The following is a 19675-nucleotide window of genomic DNA, read 5'->3' on the forward strand; positions in this document are numbered from 1 at the left end:
CTATACTGACACAGGCAGTGTTCGCATCCCCAGGTTACATGCATGCAGGAGTGGGTATGTAGGTTCTGTAACAACTGCTTGTTTTTGTGCACATCTAATGTGGCAAAATAGATACAAAAGGAACAGACATATAGGCATCAGGCACATACCTCTCACGATGCCTTACTCATGTCTCTCTCTCCCTTTTTCTGTGTGTGTCGTTTCTGTCACTGTGATGAGTTGTGTCATTTTGAATTACTGCTTTTTGAAGCTGCTCAAAAAGTTTCAGTGAGTCTATCTAGACCGTGTTTGTTCCTTCTGGTGATATAGAGTGTATAATTGCCTTTGTGAAAAATCAGCCTATTTATAGTGACGTTTCCATGTGCTACCAGAACCCTTGTTGATTCAAACGAGTTCTGCAGAGACCCACAAGGTGGTAGAAAGGTTCAGAAAGGGAAAAGTAGAGTGTACTAGAATGGGGGAGTGGGTCCACTGAAGGCTCCACGCTGAGGCGTTTTTTTCGGAAAATCCAGGTGGCGCTACCATCGCCTTCACCTGAAGACTTAGCCGTGGTTGCCATGGTTACAAGTCCCCTTTGCCACGCGGTTCGCGACGGGTGGGTAGTCTGATAGTTCGCGCGGTTCGCGTGCTGCTCGCGCGTCTGGCGCAGTCTCGCAGCGTTGTTGCTTCGTTCGTGCGTGCGTGGCCGTGAACGGCGTCGCACCGTGCTTCCGCGCCAGTTCAACAAAATCTAAATGTTTATATTGCGAAACGCCCTGCTCGTATAGGTAGTCACGCACGCAAGTACCGTGATTTCCACGGTAATTGTTTACAATCAAGAGCGTAAGTTGAATTTGGCTTTTGCGAAAACGTACGCATCGAAAGTGTAATATGAGCATTAACTGCGATGCTTTTAAAAATGTCAATATAACTGGGATATATAAGTAAGTTTGCGTTTGGTGCAAATTTAGACTCACGGCAGCAAATTGAATATGATGCAAGACTAAAGTTACCAGCTGTTATCACGAGAATTAAAGCTAAAGTATGCGAACCCTTCTGCAAATTTGCAGCTATTCGTTAGGGACGCGTGATATTATTGAAAAACTGAACCAGTCCTGTTGCGATTACGTGAGGGTGTTGGCAAAGGAAGTTTAGTCACATCGGACGGCAACTGTGCTATTCGTAGGAAATGACTTATAGGGCGGACGCACGTCCGTCGCGGTGGTTTTATGATGAGTTTTTGTTCGGCATCTAGTGCTGGTATACGTTGTAGGTATTAATGAAATATGTTATATTTTACCTTTTCTCTTCGTGCCTGCGGTACGTGTCCATGCAAACATTTGTTCGAAACATGAACGTGTTTTCACCTATAGATAGGAAGTCTGAAAGACACCAATAAAGAAGTGATATGCGCAAAATATTTTATTTTAAATTGACTGCGCAAGCTTTTCGCATAAATATAAAAAACAAAATAAATATCATCGAAAGACTTCGACACCGTCGCTCAAGGAACGTCAGGCTCTATGTTGTCCTGCTAAGCTTTAAGTGTTTTGCTCTCGCTCGTTTCGAAGCGTTTTCCCTGTTCATTCCCTTCACTAAGAAGTGAAGGCGAGTGAGCACGTAGAACGAAACGAGCTTTGTGCTCACTGCATCTTTGTGGTCTGGACAGCCGACCGCTTTCGAGTTCAGAAAATTAGTTTTCACCAATGAAAGGATGTCAGAGATGCTATCTGTGTGCAACATGGAAACACTGAAACATTCAGTAAACAAGTTTTCAAGTGAGGCAATGAAATCATACAGCTGTCGTGAGGGGTACAGAAGTCCACCCCAGTCGCATTGCTCCGTGAATTGCGAAGGGAGCTGTTCAGCAACCGCGACAGCTTTCTCAAACAGAAGCACTTCTTTGCATTGTACGCATGCCAACTTCAATACACACTTTCTGGCCACGTACCCTGCTGTGTAGTAAATGAGTCTCGAGTCACTCTTCTCCAAAGTCACATCGATGTGGTCAGCAAACTTTTCTGGCATCGTGGCAATCGTGCTTTCGACCTCGCCAAGTTTTCCCTGTGATATAAGATCATCAATTTTTTTGTGCGTGACCTTTAGACCCTGTCTGTCATGCACAGTGACAAGAGCGTTTATCATGTCAGGGTTTGCGTTTGCGCTGTCCACACTGTGCGCCAAGTTATAAAAGGACAAGCAGTTGACGGTTATTAGAAACTCATCCGGAGAGGGGTGCGCGTTGCAGCCACTTGACTGGCGAACGATGCCGAAGAAATGTTCCACGGGATCGGTGCTAAGTCGAGATGTCATGAGATATTTGAATCCAACGCTCTCTGTCAGGTACTTCAGCAATGAAAGGGTATTTGCTATAGTGACCCTAAAACCTATGGCAGTGGACTCGCTGAGAAAGTGCCGCTTGTTGTCACTGAATGATTCCCAGTCATTCAGGAAGTCCAGAAAATTGGACAGGAATGCCACGTCTGTAGAAGCTGGTCTCAGCGCTTCGGCCCGAAACCTGGAAGTCATCACGGTGATCAGTCGTTGGATCTTCCTGCAAAATAAACAAAAAGAATGTATGTCAGAAGAGCGCTCATCATGCGTTTGAGATGTTTACGATTACACTTAATTCATTTGGAACGTAGGCGCAACTCACGAGAAGAACAGCTGAGTTGCCTCGATGCTGCCACACCTTCTCTCGATGTCCTCCTTGTAGAAGGCCAGGCCCCGTAGGACATATGGACCGAATAGTTGGAAGGCGAAAGGGGTTCTCATCTTCTCAAATGAGTTTGGTTCCAGATGCGTCTCGGTCAAATTGGGCATAACTTTCAGTGTCCTAACACTTCTGTCTAGAAGGTACGCCTCCCGAACCGGATGCACAGACACCTAGAAATATAGGTTGAGGTAATGCAATGTATGCAAAAAACACAATCTTTGTAAAATGTCAACCATGAATCTATACGTACCAATCCGTCTGGTGTTGCAAAGCCTTTCTGGAGAAGACCATTCCTGAGGCATTTTAGCAGATGCGGGAAATCGGAGATAAAGTGCAATTTCCTCATCTCGTCGACAGGATGCTGTATGGCGCCATTTATTTTCTTCGATGACGCCGACACCCCCGCTAGCTTCCACATTTTTCGATTCCAGGGGGCTCCGTCACAAGTGATGTGGTCGACGAACAAGCCCGCCTGTTCCACGAGGATGGTAGCTTCCATGAGAATTTTCAATAAAATGTCTCCTCTCACATTTCCTTTTGTCGCAAAAACGCCCACAATTTGGCTCCATTTTCCAGCGAAAGGCACAAACATGATGACCATGCCGTGATCACATTGCTGGTACTTGTCTTCGGGCTTCGTAAATTCTCCAAGGTCCACGAAGCCTTGAATCTGGCCAGACGCCGTCACATTGAAATGTTCTGACAATTTCATTTCGTCCACCAATAGTCCGCCGTGTCTTTCGAGGTCTGACATGCTCGCGGTTTTTTTCTTTAGAGTGTTCATTACTGCTTGATTAAAACCGAAGGCCGACTCGTATGACCTCAAGTATCTTTTCAAAGTAGTGTTGCTGGGCATCATGAGAATTTCGTTCTTTCTGATGTGCTGATAAAGCCGGGGACTCTTTAGTTTCATGAGTAAACACTCGAGGATCCACTCCTGATTGTAGCGCATGCCCTGCTTGCTGGTTTGTTTGGCAGCTTGAAAGCAAGCGCGAACACTTGCCTGCTGCTTTCGCGGTAGTGACGATATTTTATCCTCTAGTATTTTATCCGCGACATTCGCATTGTTTGCCCTCATCTCTTCGAGACGACCAGCAATGTCCAACAGCCTTGTCGCCATCCGCTTGTTTCTCTGACTCAGGACCCGCAGTTTGGTGGAGACTGAGTTTCTTCGCTCTTTTCGTTTTAGGTAGCTTTTTCTGGTGAGTATTACTTTCCTCACGTACTTGCATGAAATGCATGAAGAACCTGGAAGTATACGAGAAAAAAATTATGAAGAGCTTCCAGTTTTTTACCATGCATGTTTGAAACGCAATTTATGCACTTTCACTTTCTGTAGGCAAACTATTCTTTCGTAAATGTTAATGAGTACTACAAAAATTAGGGGCCACACAAATGTTCTAGCATTAAACAGGTTACTGATTGATTAATTGTACAATTACAAGTGACGTCTCAATAAACGTTTGCCGCACTCACCTTGTTGTTTAACCGCTCCTTTGCACGTGACACTGAAGACAAGGCCGTCGGAATGAGAGATTTGCTGCTCCAGTTTCTTCGTAAGAACGTCATAGGTGAAGTCCTTCGCCCTACCTGCTCCTCTGCAAGGGTGAAGAGATTCTGCGCAGTCCAGGACTTGTTTGGCATCTTCAAGGTTATAGGCGACCTTTTCGGAGATCAGCGTCTTCCGAACATATGTCCGACAAATCACTTCACTCCGGTCGGTACCGTAATTCATGAGCACAGTCTTTTCGATGCTTACGAGTTCACGACTTAGGGAGGCCGAAACATAAGCAATTCCGTCATAATGACGAAACTTGTGCATTGCCCAGTGGTCGTTTGGCCGGACAACGTCTTCAAGTTCAAATGCGTTGTCGCTTTGCCTCGCACTTTCGCAATCTTCAAATCTCAGTTGCGGCTCAACTGATTGCAGCGCAGTTCTTTTTGACGGCTGGTCTTCACAGGTTGGTGGTGAAGCCGCTCTCTTCTTCGTTGACTGCTCCGGTGTGGGCTGCTCGTCAGGACACTTCAGGAGATGAGGTATAATTATGGGTACAGCATCACTGCGAAGTTCCGGCTTTCCCCGCTCTATATATACTTCTCGGCCTTCGATAATATGTACATATTGCCTTAGTATGTATTTTTGCTCGAAGTGCAGCTCGCAAATGGCATCGGTGACTTGCAAGGGCCGATCAGCGCGGTTGAGATTCTGGTCCCATAGCCGGCGTCTTTCTTCGTCTTGAGGTACTCCAAAGAGTGAGAGCTTGGGCTGGTTTTTAACTCTGCTGTATCCGGTTTGGCAGCCTACGACACAACAGTAATTTCTACGCCTAGACGTGCTCATCCTCTAATCTTTTGAAGCAGCTTGGAACGCTCCGTTATGCAACCAGCAGACACATATCTGCGCACGCAAACGTGCCGTCTGCCGCGTATTCTTTGTCCAGACGGCTTTGCTCAAAGGGAAATACAAACCTACGCGTTCACGAAAAAAAGCATACATTTTATTTCATGTCACTTGTTTTTGTCTCTAATAATGTGTAAAAAAAGAACCAGGAGACAAATTGTGAAAACAGCGCACGAACGACGGTGCATCGAACAGACGACGGCGCGTCGAGCAGACGACAACATCGAGCGCTCAGCGTCCCCGCCAGCGCGTCGTGCGGCCCGAACCGCCGCACGACTCGCACGCTCCCGCCGAAACTGACGTCACTTCAGGAGAAGGCTACTGCAGCGCCACCAAATTTTCCGCCGTTTTTGCTTCACCCGCACCGCTTGCCGCCGGCCACAGTGGACCCACTCCCCCATTCTAGTACACTCTAGGGAAAAGACTCAACTGACCGTTTGTGGCATGAAGCCAGAACGAGTTTTTTTGTGGCTTCCTACCACAAAGAGGTAGTTGTCTATTTTCCTTTTCCTAAAATTTTTGTTACATGCATACTTTCAATAGCAATTGAACTATGAGTGTCCTATCAGCTCTGTTCTGTTAGGTTGCACAAATAAACCTAATGTGTGGATGGAACAGAAAAACTAACATCGTATGAATTTCATGTGAAAAAGTTGTGCGAATGCTTGCACATAGTAACCAGCACGTCAGCTTCAAGAAAAATGTCTTTTTACTGAATAGTTGTGGTGTGGAAGAAAGTTACGCTCTGGCATATACACACTCAGCTGGGTATTGAAGAGTCTTAGTCAAGCTGTATCTTGCAACAACATACAGTCAGATCTAGAGTAAGCACCGTAGTGTTTGTCGATTAATGCCGCAGTGTACTTTTGCACTTGACCTAATATTAACGCAATATCTTTTAGCTCTAATTATGTCAGCGTCAGTTGTACATGCTTTTGTCTCACCTGACAAATGAGTGCCACGGGCTAGAATGGCTTACAAACACAGCAGAAGGTTTTAATGTCATTTTATGGCAGGTCCCAGTATTTCCAATTAGTGCAAGCTTAGTTGCCTCTGTATGAGGTCTCTGGTAAGGTTCAGGAAAGGGCAGACTGTGTAGGCTGTGGTAACAGAAGCAGTGCTTTTGTAGTAGCATTGAAAAAAAATTCAATGAACTGAATGAGTCGGAGAACACTAGCTGTAGTCTTTAGAAGGAGGCATTAATTGGATACTTTCTACCATCACAGAGCAGTCACATACTGGAGTACTACCCCTCCCCTCGCCCTCTTTTTTTATTTGAGTGTTAAGTTATGAGCCCATTGCTGCAATTTCACATAAGGAAACAGCATTAGAAACAAGGGCTAGAAATTAACATGGGTTAGGTGCAGCCTTCTCTTAGATGCCAACTTTCCCAATGTTGTTACAACTATTTTGTCTCCACGTAAGCCCACTTCAGGTATGTGTTCGGGGTCGCCGTGCTTCAACTGCAGGGACTCAGTCTCTTTGCTGAGCACATGTTTCTGTTGCAATCCACAGACTCTTCTGGGTTTTCATTCTAAGAATCTTATCTTGCCAAGATATGTGGCCTCTCTTTCTTGGCAATGTCTTCAGCATTCCTTGTAAAGAGATTGGTCAATTTTCTCTTGCTCTACACTTCTGAAATCTGAGAGATTCAAATGTGCTTCTTGCTTACATTTGCATCATGCCTCTGTTGCAGCTCTATTAAAGCCTGCAACTTTTATTTTGTATTTGCCAGACACACTTTTTTTTGCATTTACTTGCCAATAGTTTTTAAAAACTGAGTTTGGGGAAAGTGTGTGTATATTGTATAGTTAAAATGGACATATGGTATTTAGTAGGAAGAAAAGTTTTTTTGAGAAGATTGTTCTCTTTTGTTTTGTAATAAAATGTTTGTTTCAGAGCAATTACATGAATTGACTTTCTTTGAATGAGGCAGTCACCCAATGATTGGTTGTGCCATTTGATCACATGGGTTTCAAATGCAGTGCTGCAATGAGTAACTGCAAGAACTTCACTTCTGCATTAGTTCTTTCACAGGTACAGGATTTACACTAGGAAGTTTGAATTTATTTGTAACTACACACTAGTAATAATTTGACACATCAGTTCATTAGTGAACAGCTGTAGCCTGTAGGGCTGTTATTAGTTTATATGGACCAACTACTGGCCAGAAAGTGTGATTACATCTTGGTTCAAATTAAGAGATCTTGAATCGTAGTGACACATTCAAATCCTTTTCATGATGTTAGTATTCATATTATTTAATTGCATTTCAAAGTCACACACAAAAAAGGGGGGGGGGGGGGTATATTTTGCAGTCTAGTAGAAGAGTTCATTTTGCTACAAGTAGTGCGATTCTTCCATGTGTATTAACGCTCAACATTAGAATACATGTTATCCCTGCTCTACTCTGTGCTTCTTATGAGAGGAGGCAAAAGGAGTTGTATGCTGAGATACGGTGCTGCCTTCGTGACATCTAGTAAAATGTCGAGCCATGGCACATGCGCCGAGAGTGAACACATGCGCAGTTACCTGCCACACACAAACGCGAGCCACTCTCATGCTGACCAACTATTCGCAGCATGTGCCGCATGTACACAAATTCATAGTCTCTACATAATAAAATATAATATAAAAGTTTCATGCCGTATTCTGTTATCGCCATTCCATAATCAGGCACAAAGCAGTAATTTTTCAGCTGCAGTAAAGAAAATGGGTATCGTAAAAATTTCCTCTCTCTTCCCTTTACCTCGGGAGAAATCACATAATTTTATTTATTATAAGTAAAACAATAATCTGGGAAATTAAGTAAGCAAGTAACACTTTAATGACCTACAAACAGCATTGAGATATGTTGGTAATATTTTTTTCTGCGGACTTGAACTTAAGTTGCCTAGTATAAATGTACACCACAGCGATCACCTGTCTGGAGTCCAGGAAGCTATGCTACTCTCTGGATTTGCAGGGTCTATGCATTTCCAGTCTGGAAATAATGCAGGAATGGGACCAACAGCTTGCTCAAGTAAAGGCATCAAACATCTTGCAAGCTTCTGCGAGCCAGGCTTTGACAGGTGTAGGCCGTCTAGGAGCAACCGCTGCCAGTTCTAGATAAACACAGTGAAATGCAAGATTTTTGTTATTAATTGAACAATTGGCTAGACAGATTGTATTTGTTGGAATATAAAGGGTCACCTAGGATAATGAGTGATCTGTGAAAAGTGGCTACAACAAATCACCTGGCACCTTTCTTCCATCCAGCTGTGATACACAACATGATGCTTGGAACCTATTTTTCTAGAGTTGCATTGTATGAAGCACATATACAATCAATCCCACAATATATCATCTATAACAATATATCATCTATTTTAACAATATATCATCTATAAAATAAAAAACTGCTGCACCATCAACTTTTATGCTTTCTAGGGTGAAATAACCTGGTTAAAGCAATGCCTGCATTCGGCATTATCAGTTATAACCATGAATCTTGTTGTGTGTCTGCGCACAGAAGTAATGAAAGGCGAAATCCTTTGAACGACGTACTGCAGCGCCCCTTCAGATTTGCGTTATGCTTGACCGCATAATGTAGTGCCATTCGGCAAAGTTGACTTTCGAAATCTGCTACAGCGTGTTAAGACATGTAGTTTGAGTAGTTTGAGACATGTAGTTTGAGTAAAAAGTTTGAAATGTTTTGGGATCCGTAACCTCAGACGTTGTCGTACACTGGCTATACAGAACTTGTGGCGGTCCTGTGAAAGCATCCCAATTTTCAAACGTCTGAAAAAACAGCAGCATTTGCATCCTTGTCACCAATGTCTGTTTGGTACATTTCGTTCAATATTTTGCTACAGGTTTTCCCGCTCACTTTAACCTAAGTGCCAGCCTAAATAATTAGCATGTCATCGAAATAATTGGAACGCCAATCTATTTAATCCATGTGCCAAACTCAAGTAGACCGTGTTCCAGTACGTTTAATCCAAGTGCCACCATGTTTAATCCAATTGCCTATGGCTTTAATTCAGGTGCCAGTCAGTTTAATCCATGCACAGTAAGCATGATACGGGGCATAATTATGGCAGTACAATTGAAATGCAGTTCCTACAATATATAAGATAATATTCACAAAGTAGACTAAATCATTATTATCTGTATTAGTCGCTGGTATTTGTGAAATAAAGTACTGCCGCTTTTGGCACGAGCAGTGTTGGTACTTTGCTATGTACAAGTTTGTAAGTGCTTGGCCAGGGTGAAATCATTTTAATGGCAACGAAATAAAAAGCAGGACCATGTTAATGAATATTTTGTGCTTGTCACTAAAGCTCTTAATTGGATTTGTATAGCACTAGATGACTCGGACAGCTCATGCAATGCGAAGGACAGACAATGGTTATTGGAGTGCCGAAATGCATACCAAGATATGGAAAGCCTGGTCGTGGGCAGCGATAGGACAAAAGCAGGTACATAATCAAGAAATTAGGAGGCCCTCAAAGGCACAGAGAGAATTGGAGATAATTCGAAGAGGGTTTCTTCCTGCAGTGTACATAGGACATAAACCCATAATCCTGATGTGGACAACGGAAGTCATATTTTACATTCATATTAGCTGTTATCTTTTTATTAAAATAAAATTATGTGTATCCTATGAAACACTTGTGTTTCAAGTATAAACGCTTCAGCAACACTAGCGGTGCCTGTTACATGCAAACAGCGGTAATCTCCTTTGATGCATTTATATAAAACTTCATTCCACATAAACCCAAAGGAATGCAAGTTTAGTTTTAAATTGTTATTTCTGATTTCAATAACGGAAGAACATGATCTGTCGGTCATCATCATTCTCACTGGGCTGAGCAGACCACTGCAAACGCATCAGCGAATCGGCAGCCAAATTCCGCCTGCTGAGCAGACATGAGTCTCTGCATATACGATAGTGTAGAAGATTAGCCGGAATAATGCAGTAGCAATGAAGCATATAGACTTACATGGACTCTATGAGCAAATACATTAAGTACCCTTAAATACAATAGGCACTGTTTTTTTTAATTTGAAGCTATGACACCAAAACGTTAGAGGAACATAGCACTGCACCTCATTTCATAAGCGCTAGCATGTATAGGCGAGCGAAAAGTTCTTCCTGTCGCTTCATGTTAACGTAAGTCCGACAATTAGACTGTATAAAGTGGCAAACCATGTGTTCCTGGTGCATGCATTCAACTGACTGGCACCTGAAATAAAGCAGTTGGCAATTGGATTGAACATGGTGGCACTTGGATTAAACTCACTGATATGCAGCCTAATTGAGTTGGCACTTGAATTAAATGTATGGCACGTGAATTAAATAGCTTGGTGCTCAGATTATTTCACTGGCGTGTGGATTATTTAAGCTGGCACATGGATTGAAGTGAGTGGGAAAACCTGTAGTTTTCTCACAACAGCCTGCCATTACCCTATATTGCTTTTTTTCGTATCAGTTTTAGGCGTCTCTCATAATGATATGGTGGTTTTGCGACGTTAAACCCCACATATCAATTAAATCGATTTGTATCAGTTATAACAATGACATTTTTGTGGCACTTGAGTACTGTTTAAGTGAGTTCAACTGTGCACACAAATACTATTACACATGGTTCTCAACAAAAGTGCATAGATGAGGGCCAGAATGTCTGTACTCATCCAATTCCTTGGCTACCAAAGCTAGACCGGATTTCCTTAGACATTACACCTTCATGCAAGTTCCAGGGAGCATTGACCACGAAGTCTTTAAATTTTCATCTGGACACTGAACCATTAGTAAAAATTGCGCTGAAAAATACATGCAAAAGATTGTTTCGTAGGTAAAAGCTTCACCTCAGACTTTCAGGATGAACCATTATTTCATTTGATGGCTTTGTTTTTTACTCCCAGGAAACCCCTGCAACATACTCTTTGCCAGGAAACCCCTGCAACATACTCATTGCCAGGGAACCCTTGCAACATACTCTTTGGAGTTGTAAAAGCTAACTACTAGGGAAAAAGATACATTCTTTATCAGTGGGAAAACTAGGGCAGCATAGAAGTTTTCTTAATTATTAGGAAGGCTTTAAGTGCATATTTATTTTCTTGCATGGACTCGAGCATAAGAGGTTAGCCTGAGGAAGTAATAAAAGCAACCTTTCAGGGCACCTAAGTTGTGCATCTGGAGCAGCACAAATAAATTGCACACAGTGATGATATTGTTACGTGAAGGAGACTGACTCAGAGGGGTAGTCACCGATGTATTTACAGACGGTTAGGCGAGCAGCGCCAGCCACACAGATTAGCTCGTGCCAGTCTATCTGCTTCGTCTTCTTCAGCTCCATGCACTGGCACGTAGCATGACCCCCGGCGGCGGAGGCACCGTCCCGGTGCTTTAAAGGTCGTTATCTGACGCATTATTGTAGGGCTTGATCCGCGAGACGTGTACGATATCACTGGGCCGCATAGTAGATGATGATGAGCAGATGGGGCTGATCTCGTAGGTGACAGGTGTTACTTGACGCAATATACGATAGGGTCCCGTGTAATGAGACAGAAGTTTTTCGGATAGGCCCAGCCGACGCTGAGGGGACCAGAGTAAAACGAGGGTACCGGGAGCGAAATGTACGTCTCTATGTTCCGCATCGTACCGACGGCATTGGTTGGTTTGCGACGCCATCAGCCGAGCGCGAGCGAGCTGACGGGCATGATCGGCTCGCGCAATCGCGTCGCGGGCATACTCGCTGGTGGACGAGGTGTGAGCTGAGATGACTGTGTCCAGTGGTAAAGTCGGCTCTCTTCCGTACAATAAGTAGAACGGCGAAAAGCCCGCTGTGTCGTGACGGGATGAATTATACGCGAAAGTTGCATAGGGTAAGGCAAGGTCCCAGTCTCGGTGGTCGGGCGACACGTACATAGCGAGCATATTTGTTAAAGTGCGGTTAAATCGTTCCGTAAGGCCGTTTGTTTGAGGGTGGTAAGCGGTTGTCAGTGTGTGTTGCGTCGAACAAGAACGCAGAATGTCGGCGATGACTTGGGATAAAAATGTACGGCCACGGTCTGTGAGAAGCTGTCTCGGCGCACCGTGAATCAATATAACGTCCCGTAACAAGAAGTCAGCGACGTCGGTTGCACAGCTGGTCGGTAGAGCTCGCATAATAGCGTAGCGTGTAGCGTAGTCTGTGATAACGGCTATCCATTTGTTTCCCAATGTTGATGTGGGAAAAGGACCAAGCAGGTCTAACCCAACACGGTAAAATGGTTCCGCGGGTATGTCAATTGGTTGAAGATGGCCAGCGGGTAGCAGCGATGGTGTCTTACGACGTTGGCATAGGTCACATGTGGCGACGTATCGGCGTACCGAACGAGCAAGGCCTGGCCAGAAAAAACGGCGCCGGACGCGCTCGTACGTGCGGAATACGCCAAGGTGTCCAGCCGTGGGAGCGTCGTGAAGTTCGGTGAGAACACAGCGGCGCAAATGCTTAGGCACAACAATGAGAAGGTCGGGCCCGTCTAGTCGGAAATTGCGACGGTGTAGCACACCCTTTTGAATGACAAATTAGCGAACGGAAGCATCATTTGTGGAGGATTCCATACGGCTGATGATGTCAAGCAGCTCTGGATCACGCTTCTGTTCTTCCCCAATATTAAGGAAGTCGGACACTGACAAGATAGAGTTCTCCGTGGGCTCGTCAGTGTCCTCAGGATCGTCGACAGGGTACCGGGAGAGGCAATCGGCATCACGGTGTAGGTGGCCAGATTTGTAGACCACCGAATAGGAAAACTCTTGCAGGCGCAAAGCCCAGCGACCAAGGCGGCCTGATGGATCTTTCAGAGAGTTCAGCCAGCAGAGTGCGTGGTGGTCGGTAACTACCGAAAATGGGCGTCCGTATAGATAAGGTCGAAATTTCGCTACCGCCCATACAAGAGCCAAGCACTCACGCTCTGTTATCGAATAGTTACGTTCAGGGGCAGATAGGAGGCGGCTGGCATATGCAATAACGCAATCATGGCCATGTTGTTTCTGAGCCAGCACTGCACCAATGCCATGCCCACTTGCATCTGTACGGATTTCCGTAGGGGCAGCAGGGTTGAAGTGTGCCAGAATCGGAGGGGTAGTGAGAAGAGCGACGAGAGTCGAGAACGCAGAAGCCTCTTCGGAGCCCCATGAAAACGGGACTTCTTTCTTGAGGAGCTGCGTAAGCGGCCTCGCTATGTGCGCAAAATTTTTCACGAAGCGTCGGAAGTAGGAGCATAGTCCGATAAAGCTGCGTACATCCTTCGCAGATCGTGGTACAGGAAAGTTTTTGACGGCGCTGATTTTTGCCGGGTCTGGTTGTACACCGTTGGCGTCTACTAAATGGCCAAGCACTGTGATTTGATGGCGTCCAAAGTGACATTTGGACGAGTTGAGCTGCAGGCCAGCGCGACGGAAGATTCCCAGGATGGCTGAGAGGCGCTCTATGTGAGTTTCAAACGTTGGTGAAAAGACGATGACGTCGTCCAAGTAGCACAAACATGTGGACCATTTGAATCCTCTGAGCAGGGAGTCCATCATTCGTTCGAAGGTGGCTGGAGCGTTACAAAGGCCGAAGGGCATGACCTTGAACTGATATAGGCCGTCGGGGGTGATGAATGCCGTCTTTTCACGGTCCATTTCATCTACCTCTATCTGCCAGTAGCCGGAACGAAGGTCTATGGAGGAAAAATAGTGGGACCCATAGAGGCAATCAAGCGCATCATCTATTCGTGGCAGAGGGTAGACGTCTTTTTTGGTAATTTTGTTTAGGTGTCGATAATCCACACAGAAACGCCATGCACCGTCTTTCTTGCGGACTAGCACTACAGGAGAAGCCCAAGGACTGCAAGATGGCTCAATGATGTCCTTGGCGAGCATTTTGTCGACCTCACTTTGGATGATGTGACGCTCGGCCGCCGACACCCGATATGGGCGCCTATGAATAGGATGCTCATTACCAGTGTTTATGCGGTGGCTCATACTGGTAGCTTTCCCCAACGGACGGCCGCTGATGTCAAATACGTCGATGTAGGACAGCAGAACCCGGTGGAGCTCATCAGTCTGCTGCGGTGTTAAGTTGGAAGCGATCATCGAAGTAATAGCGCTGTCGGAGCAAGTGGCAGACTGATGTTGAGCGTGGGGTTCAGAAGGGGCGGCCATCGCGAAAACATCTACCGCATTGTCTTCTAAGGTGCAGAGCAACGCTAAAGAGATCCCTTGCGGCAAAACTTGAGGTGTGAAGCTAAAGTTGACAACTGGGAGGCACGTAGAATTTCCTGCGACGGACAGAATGGTGTGCGGTAATGTAATGCCACGGCTTATGAGAACATCGGTGATAGGGGTGAGAACATAGTCACCGTCGGGAACTGGTGGTATTGAGACGAGCTCTATGTAGGTCAGTGTCTGTGGAGGGAGGCGCGCGTGTCCCGTTGTGCAGAGGCGACTCGGCCGTTGTGTAAGAGGTTCTGTTGCGGGCAAGTGTAGACGGAGCGTACTGGTCGAACAGTCTATGAGGGCAGAATGCGCGGATAGGAAGTCGAGGCCTAAGATTACGTCGTGGGGGCATTTATCAAGGACGGTGAAGAGAACAACTGTGTGTCGATCCGCAATGCTCACACGAGCGGAGCACATTCCAATGATCGATGCTATGCCACCATCCGCAACACGGACGAACTGGGTGGTCGCAGGTGTGAGAACCTTCTTGAGCTTGCGGCGAAAATCACTCGTCATCACGGAAAGTTGGGCGCCGGTGTCGACAAGAGCAGTGACATGTAGGCCGTCTACTTGTACGTCTATGAGGTTCCGTTTTGTCGGTATCGTCAAAAGAGGATTTTCGGTCAGTCCGAGCGATGCAGCGCCACCTCCGGGGGCTGCAACGCTTAGTTTTCCGTCGGAGAACCTCGTGGGAAGGCGGGGGAAGATGGTCGGCGGGGCTGTGGAGAACGAGACTGGCGACGTTGGGGGGATGGAGAGCGGGAGTAGCGGCGTTCAGAAGCAGGTTGCTGGGCAAAATGGTCGCGGTTGGTCTCATGGCGATAGGCAGGACGTGCATATAAGGGACGAGAGGACGGTTGTGCAGGAGGACCCCAGCGACTTCTGCAATGGCGAGAAATGTGCCCGATTCTGTGACACGAGAAGCATATCGGCTTGTCATCGTGTGTTCGCCATGCGGACGGATTACGGAACGTTGAGGGAGAGCCGGTCGGGAAGGGACGTGCAGGCGTGTATCGGGGCTGGTAGTCGGTGCGGGTAGGCGGTGAGATAGAGTGAATTCCCAAGCTGGCGATTTCCTGCCGGACGACTGCTTGAATGAGAGGCAACGTAATTGGCGGAGAGGGGTCAGGGGACGTTGTTCCCACCTTAGCTGGAGCAGCCGCTTCAAGCTCCCGCCTGACGATTCGCGTCAAGTTGTCACAGTTGTCTGGTGGATGATATGTGTCGAGACATGAGGACGTCGCAGTGGTGTTCGGGAGGCGCTGGAACTGATGGGAGATGCGTCTGCTTTTAGCTTGTTGGAACCGGCGGCATTCTTGAATGATGGCATCAACAGACGACACATTGTTGAATACCAACAAGTTGAACGCGTCGTCGGCGATACCCTTTAGGATATGGGCAACTTTTTCAGGTTCAGACATATTTTCGTCAGCTTGGCGGCATAGTGAAAGGACAGCCTGAATATAACCGATGTAGGGCTCCGTGGAAGATTGTGCGCGAGTCGACAACTCATTTTTCGCAGCTTCACGACGACCAGAGATGTTGCCAAAAAGCTCACGGATCTTTGCCTTGAAGCTGTCCCAGCTTGTTATGTCATGCTCGTGGTTATCAAACCAAACACGAGGTGTTCCGTCGAGATAAAAGATGACGTTTGCCAGCATAAGAGTGGGATCCCACCTGTAAGTGGCGCTGACGCGTTCGTAGAGGCGTAGCCACTGGTCGACGTCGGAACCCTCGCTGCCCGAGAACACGCCGGGGTCTTTGAGCGCGGGAAGCGTCACGAATGTTGTTGCGGGCACTGGGTTGACAGGTCGGGCAGAAGGGGGAGCGACCGGAGAGGATGTAGCCGAGTCTTGGGTGGTCATGTTGTAAGCCGCGAGTGAGCGTCCGCTTCGGAGTTCCGTGGCGAGGACGGGGATCGCACAACTCCACCAAATATGTTACGTGAAGGAGACTGACTCAGAGGGGTAGTCACCGATGTATTTACAGACGGTTAGGCGAGCAGCGCCAGCCACACAGATTAGCTCGTGCCAGTCTATCTGCTTCGTCTTCTTCAGCTCCATGCACTGGCACGTAGCAATATATATGTGCATGTGTGCTTCTTTTATACACAGTTCCATTGCTGAGAGTGTCATACCAGCCCAATGACTTACATCATATTGCAAGTGGTTCAGTTGGATGAACCATGCTTGGGTAGGTTCATTTCAAATGTGGAAACTTTAAATGAGCTAGTTTGTCCTTATGGAACAAGGAATTCAGGTAAGTCAAGATGAGAAATTCTCTGTAATATAGGAGCGAAATCATTGTATTCTATTTCAACATGCAGTCATGGCAGCATGTCTCGTGTTGCTAGCAATATGTTGAGACGAGCACAAACAACCCTTTAACCCTATGCATGAAACTACCATAGATCTTGTATGATGGCCTTCACCTGTTCTTGTTTGAATGCAGCGAAGACGTTAATGACTTTGACATGTTGCTCTTCACCAACTTTAGAAACTGCGTCCACATATCTGGAGACCGTCTCTAAGTTGCGCCTGGCCAGATCCCTGCCTGTCAAAAAACAAAAATGGTTTCCTTGCAGACATCAACTGTTCACTGCTTATACACATATCCTCATTGGTCAAGCAGCTCGTACACTAACTACCTGAATCATGACAACTGCACAGGGGCCCAGAATGCCATGAAAAAAAAACTGGAGTTGCTGGTTAGCATTAAAAAGGTGATTGAACTGTGGCAGTCGGAAATGTTAGTGCAAGGTGGTATTAGAGCAAGTCTCTTATAAAATTACTGAATCCCATTTCATGCAGATTTGCCAATTTGAGCACAATTATATTTAAGTGAGTATGTTCCTGTATTTGCGACTGCCTACATTTTCACGGTCATAGATTTGTAGACTAACACAGCATGCCAGGTATGAACACTGGGTGCTAGTGTAGCGTGTATGCTGCTCAGTGGGTGATCACGCCTGCCAAGTAAGAGATGACACTGTAGTGTGAAAATGGAGGGCTCAGAACATCACAGAACATGACACACCAAAAGACTTAGGGAAGGTGTGCCCCTTGCAAATAATAGGAGTCTGCTGACAGTTGCTCTTCTACCATGCTGCCTTCATGGTGGCAAAATAACATGCCAGTCCAATTTATTTCAACTCCTCCACTAACGAACAGATTAGAAAAATTGCTCTTTGAGGTGTCCTTCCAGGGGGGGGGGGGGGGCACAGGGGAGCTGGAGCGCCCCTGAAATTATCACTTGCCCCCTCTTTGCCCCCCTAAGACAAACACAGTTAAAGGAAAACGCCCGAGTTTTCCCACCTCCTAGCTCCTCTGAAGGAACTCGTTTATTGTTGATGACTCCCAGTAAAAAAATCCTGGCACTGCCTCTGGGTCCTTCAAGGCAGAACTTCCGATAAGCCTACGTAACTTTCAATATAACAACAATGATGAATGAAAATTTGAATATTTGGAGGCAAAACTAAAATATTTGCTACATAAAAATGTCAAGCCGCATGTGTGCAAATCGTGAAAAATGACTGGTCGCCACCAATTCGCTTACCAGTTTTTTTGCACCAAGCCACCCATTTTTCGTCGCAGTAAGGAGGAGGTGTCATAAGGATGACTTTGCTCATGGGCACACCGCTAACCTGAATGGGAGTTACAGTATTTCTTGAACATGCTGTGAACTTTCAACAACAGAATATACATTTTAGAATTTTCGTCTGGCTGCAACATGCTCTAAAAAGTGACCGTGCTGAAAAGAAGGCTTTTAGTCACAAGTGACTACACAAAATACACAAGCAGCTGGTGTTTCTTGGTTGTCTTTCCAAGTTCACTGTGGTTAATTCATGTGGTTGTGCTTCTAAGCTGTGACCAAGATAGATGACGAACACGACTGGCAACAAGGTCGTCGTGGGATCTATTTGATAGCACTGAAATTTACATGCACTACTGAAGTGATGTCTCAATAAACACAACAGCTTAGAGTCGCACACAATGATATCGAGTGTTTCAATTAATACAAACTGCCATCAAAGTTCCCTTCTATTTATGCATGGTGAATTCAATGCCTACCTTCAGATGCTGTAGCATTTCTTCGAGATTCGAGGTGAACTCCTTCAAAGGAACATTCTGAGCTCCGTGGTCTGTGGGCTCGCTACAGTCATTTGCTCCAAGGAAAATGACAAATGCCGCCACGCTTGCTGCATCCTCGGGACCGAAAATTCTGGGCAGGACATACTTACACATGCGTGTGTTGTAGCCAGAGAAACCTCGCACCACAACATCGCACCGCCTGCGGGAGAACCACTGGTCCAGGCATGCAGAACTATAGCGACAGCGACTGAGTTCTGAAGCACTGTATGAATGTCGGCACGAAATACCTTGAAATAAATGAGTAAAGCTTTACAAGGCACGAGTGAGAGGCTTTTGTTTGTGCTGCAGCAGGATTTTAAAAAAATTGGCACAACGAACGAAATACCTTTCAAACGCTTCGGCCACGAGGGAACCCCAGCAGCCTTCGTCAGAGTGAGATCGCTGCAGAATTCAAAAAAGGAGGAGGAAAGAAAAACGAAATTGACAACCTATATGTATACACAAATATGCGCAGCAAGCTGCTCACCTGCGTCAAGGAGTCTCCAAATAAAAATATTCTCGGGTAGACGACCTTGCGAACGAGGCAGCTGGGATTCATGTTTCTCGTAAGCAGGCTGGAAACACAGATTCATGCGTTCAGGCGGTTGGTTTCGTTTCTACCATATATGTCGAGTGTACGAGACTTGATTATTCTGCTGAAAAAAAAAAAAAAAAAGACGCTATTTCAGCAGCCCTTGTGGGGTGCACGGGCTGGAACGAAGGAGAGTTGAGGGAAGGCTGTGAGAGCGCTGATACAATGCATGTGAACGCTTCTTTGAAGCACGCATGAAAAGAATTTATACTTGCGCGAGACGCGTCACCGGCGTCACAGTCTCAGAGGCGATACCTTCAGCTAAGTAGGATGCCTGCTCTGCTTAGAAAAGCGAAAAGCGCAGTAACTAAGCTCGAATGTCACGGTAGAAAACGTGCAGCTAGTCCTGCCATGCGAAGTCCGTGTTGCAAAAAGCATCTATATCCTGAAGGCAAGAGCATCGATACAATCGCCGCAGAACATCTAAACAACTTCAATCGTTGGTTTCAAATCTATGGTTTCATGAGAGAACACTTTCGTTTCATCGGCCAATGTTACATCGGCATGCGAGCGGCATGTCACATGCGTATGCGCGGGATCGACGGGCTCCAGCTGGCCGGCTGGCCACAGAACGCCTGGCTGGCTTCGACTTTTTATATGTGCTTTGGCTTCAGTATTGGCCTGATTT

The 19675-nt window shown here is 46.0% G+C and overlaps 1 protein-coding gene across 7 annotated transcripts; it reads right to left on the reverse strand.

Moving 5' to 3' along the window:
- Positions 1-7900: 7900 nt before the first annotated feature.
- LOC119171647 (isoamyl acetate-hydrolyzing esterase 1 homolog) lies at positions 7901-19602 on the reverse strand. 7 transcript variants are annotated; one of them, XM_075892211.1, is made up of 7 exons: positions 19263-19602; positions 18943-19108; positions 18802-18857; positions 18396-18678; positions 17881-17968; positions 16757-16878; positions 7901-8200 (listed from the first exon to the last, which is right to left on the reverse strand). In XM_075892211.1, the coding sequence occupies exons 2-7, from the start codon at positions 19012-19014 to the stop codon at positions 8015-8017; spliced, it is 807 nt and encodes a 268-aa protein (XP_075748326.1). In that variant the 5' UTR covers positions 19015-19108; positions 19263-19602; the 3' UTR covers positions 7901-8014. The 7 variants fall into 7 exon arrangements, with proteins under 7 accessions (XP_075748326.1, XP_075748325.1, XP_075748328.1 ...); XM_075892210.1 differs by having other exon boundaries at positions 18943-19111; XM_075892213.1 differs by having other exon boundaries at positions 19259-19602.
- Between the last annotated feature and the right edge of the window lie 73 nt (positions 19603-19675).

This window comes from Rhipicephalus microplus, chromosome 4 (genome assembly GCF_043290135.1).
Source record: "Rhipicephalus microplus isolate Deutch F79 chromosome 4, USDA_Rmic, whole genome shotgun sequence".
Classification (NCBI taxonomy): domain Eukaryota; kingdom Metazoa; phylum Arthropoda; class Arachnida; order Ixodida; family Ixodidae; genus Rhipicephalus; species Rhipicephalus microplus.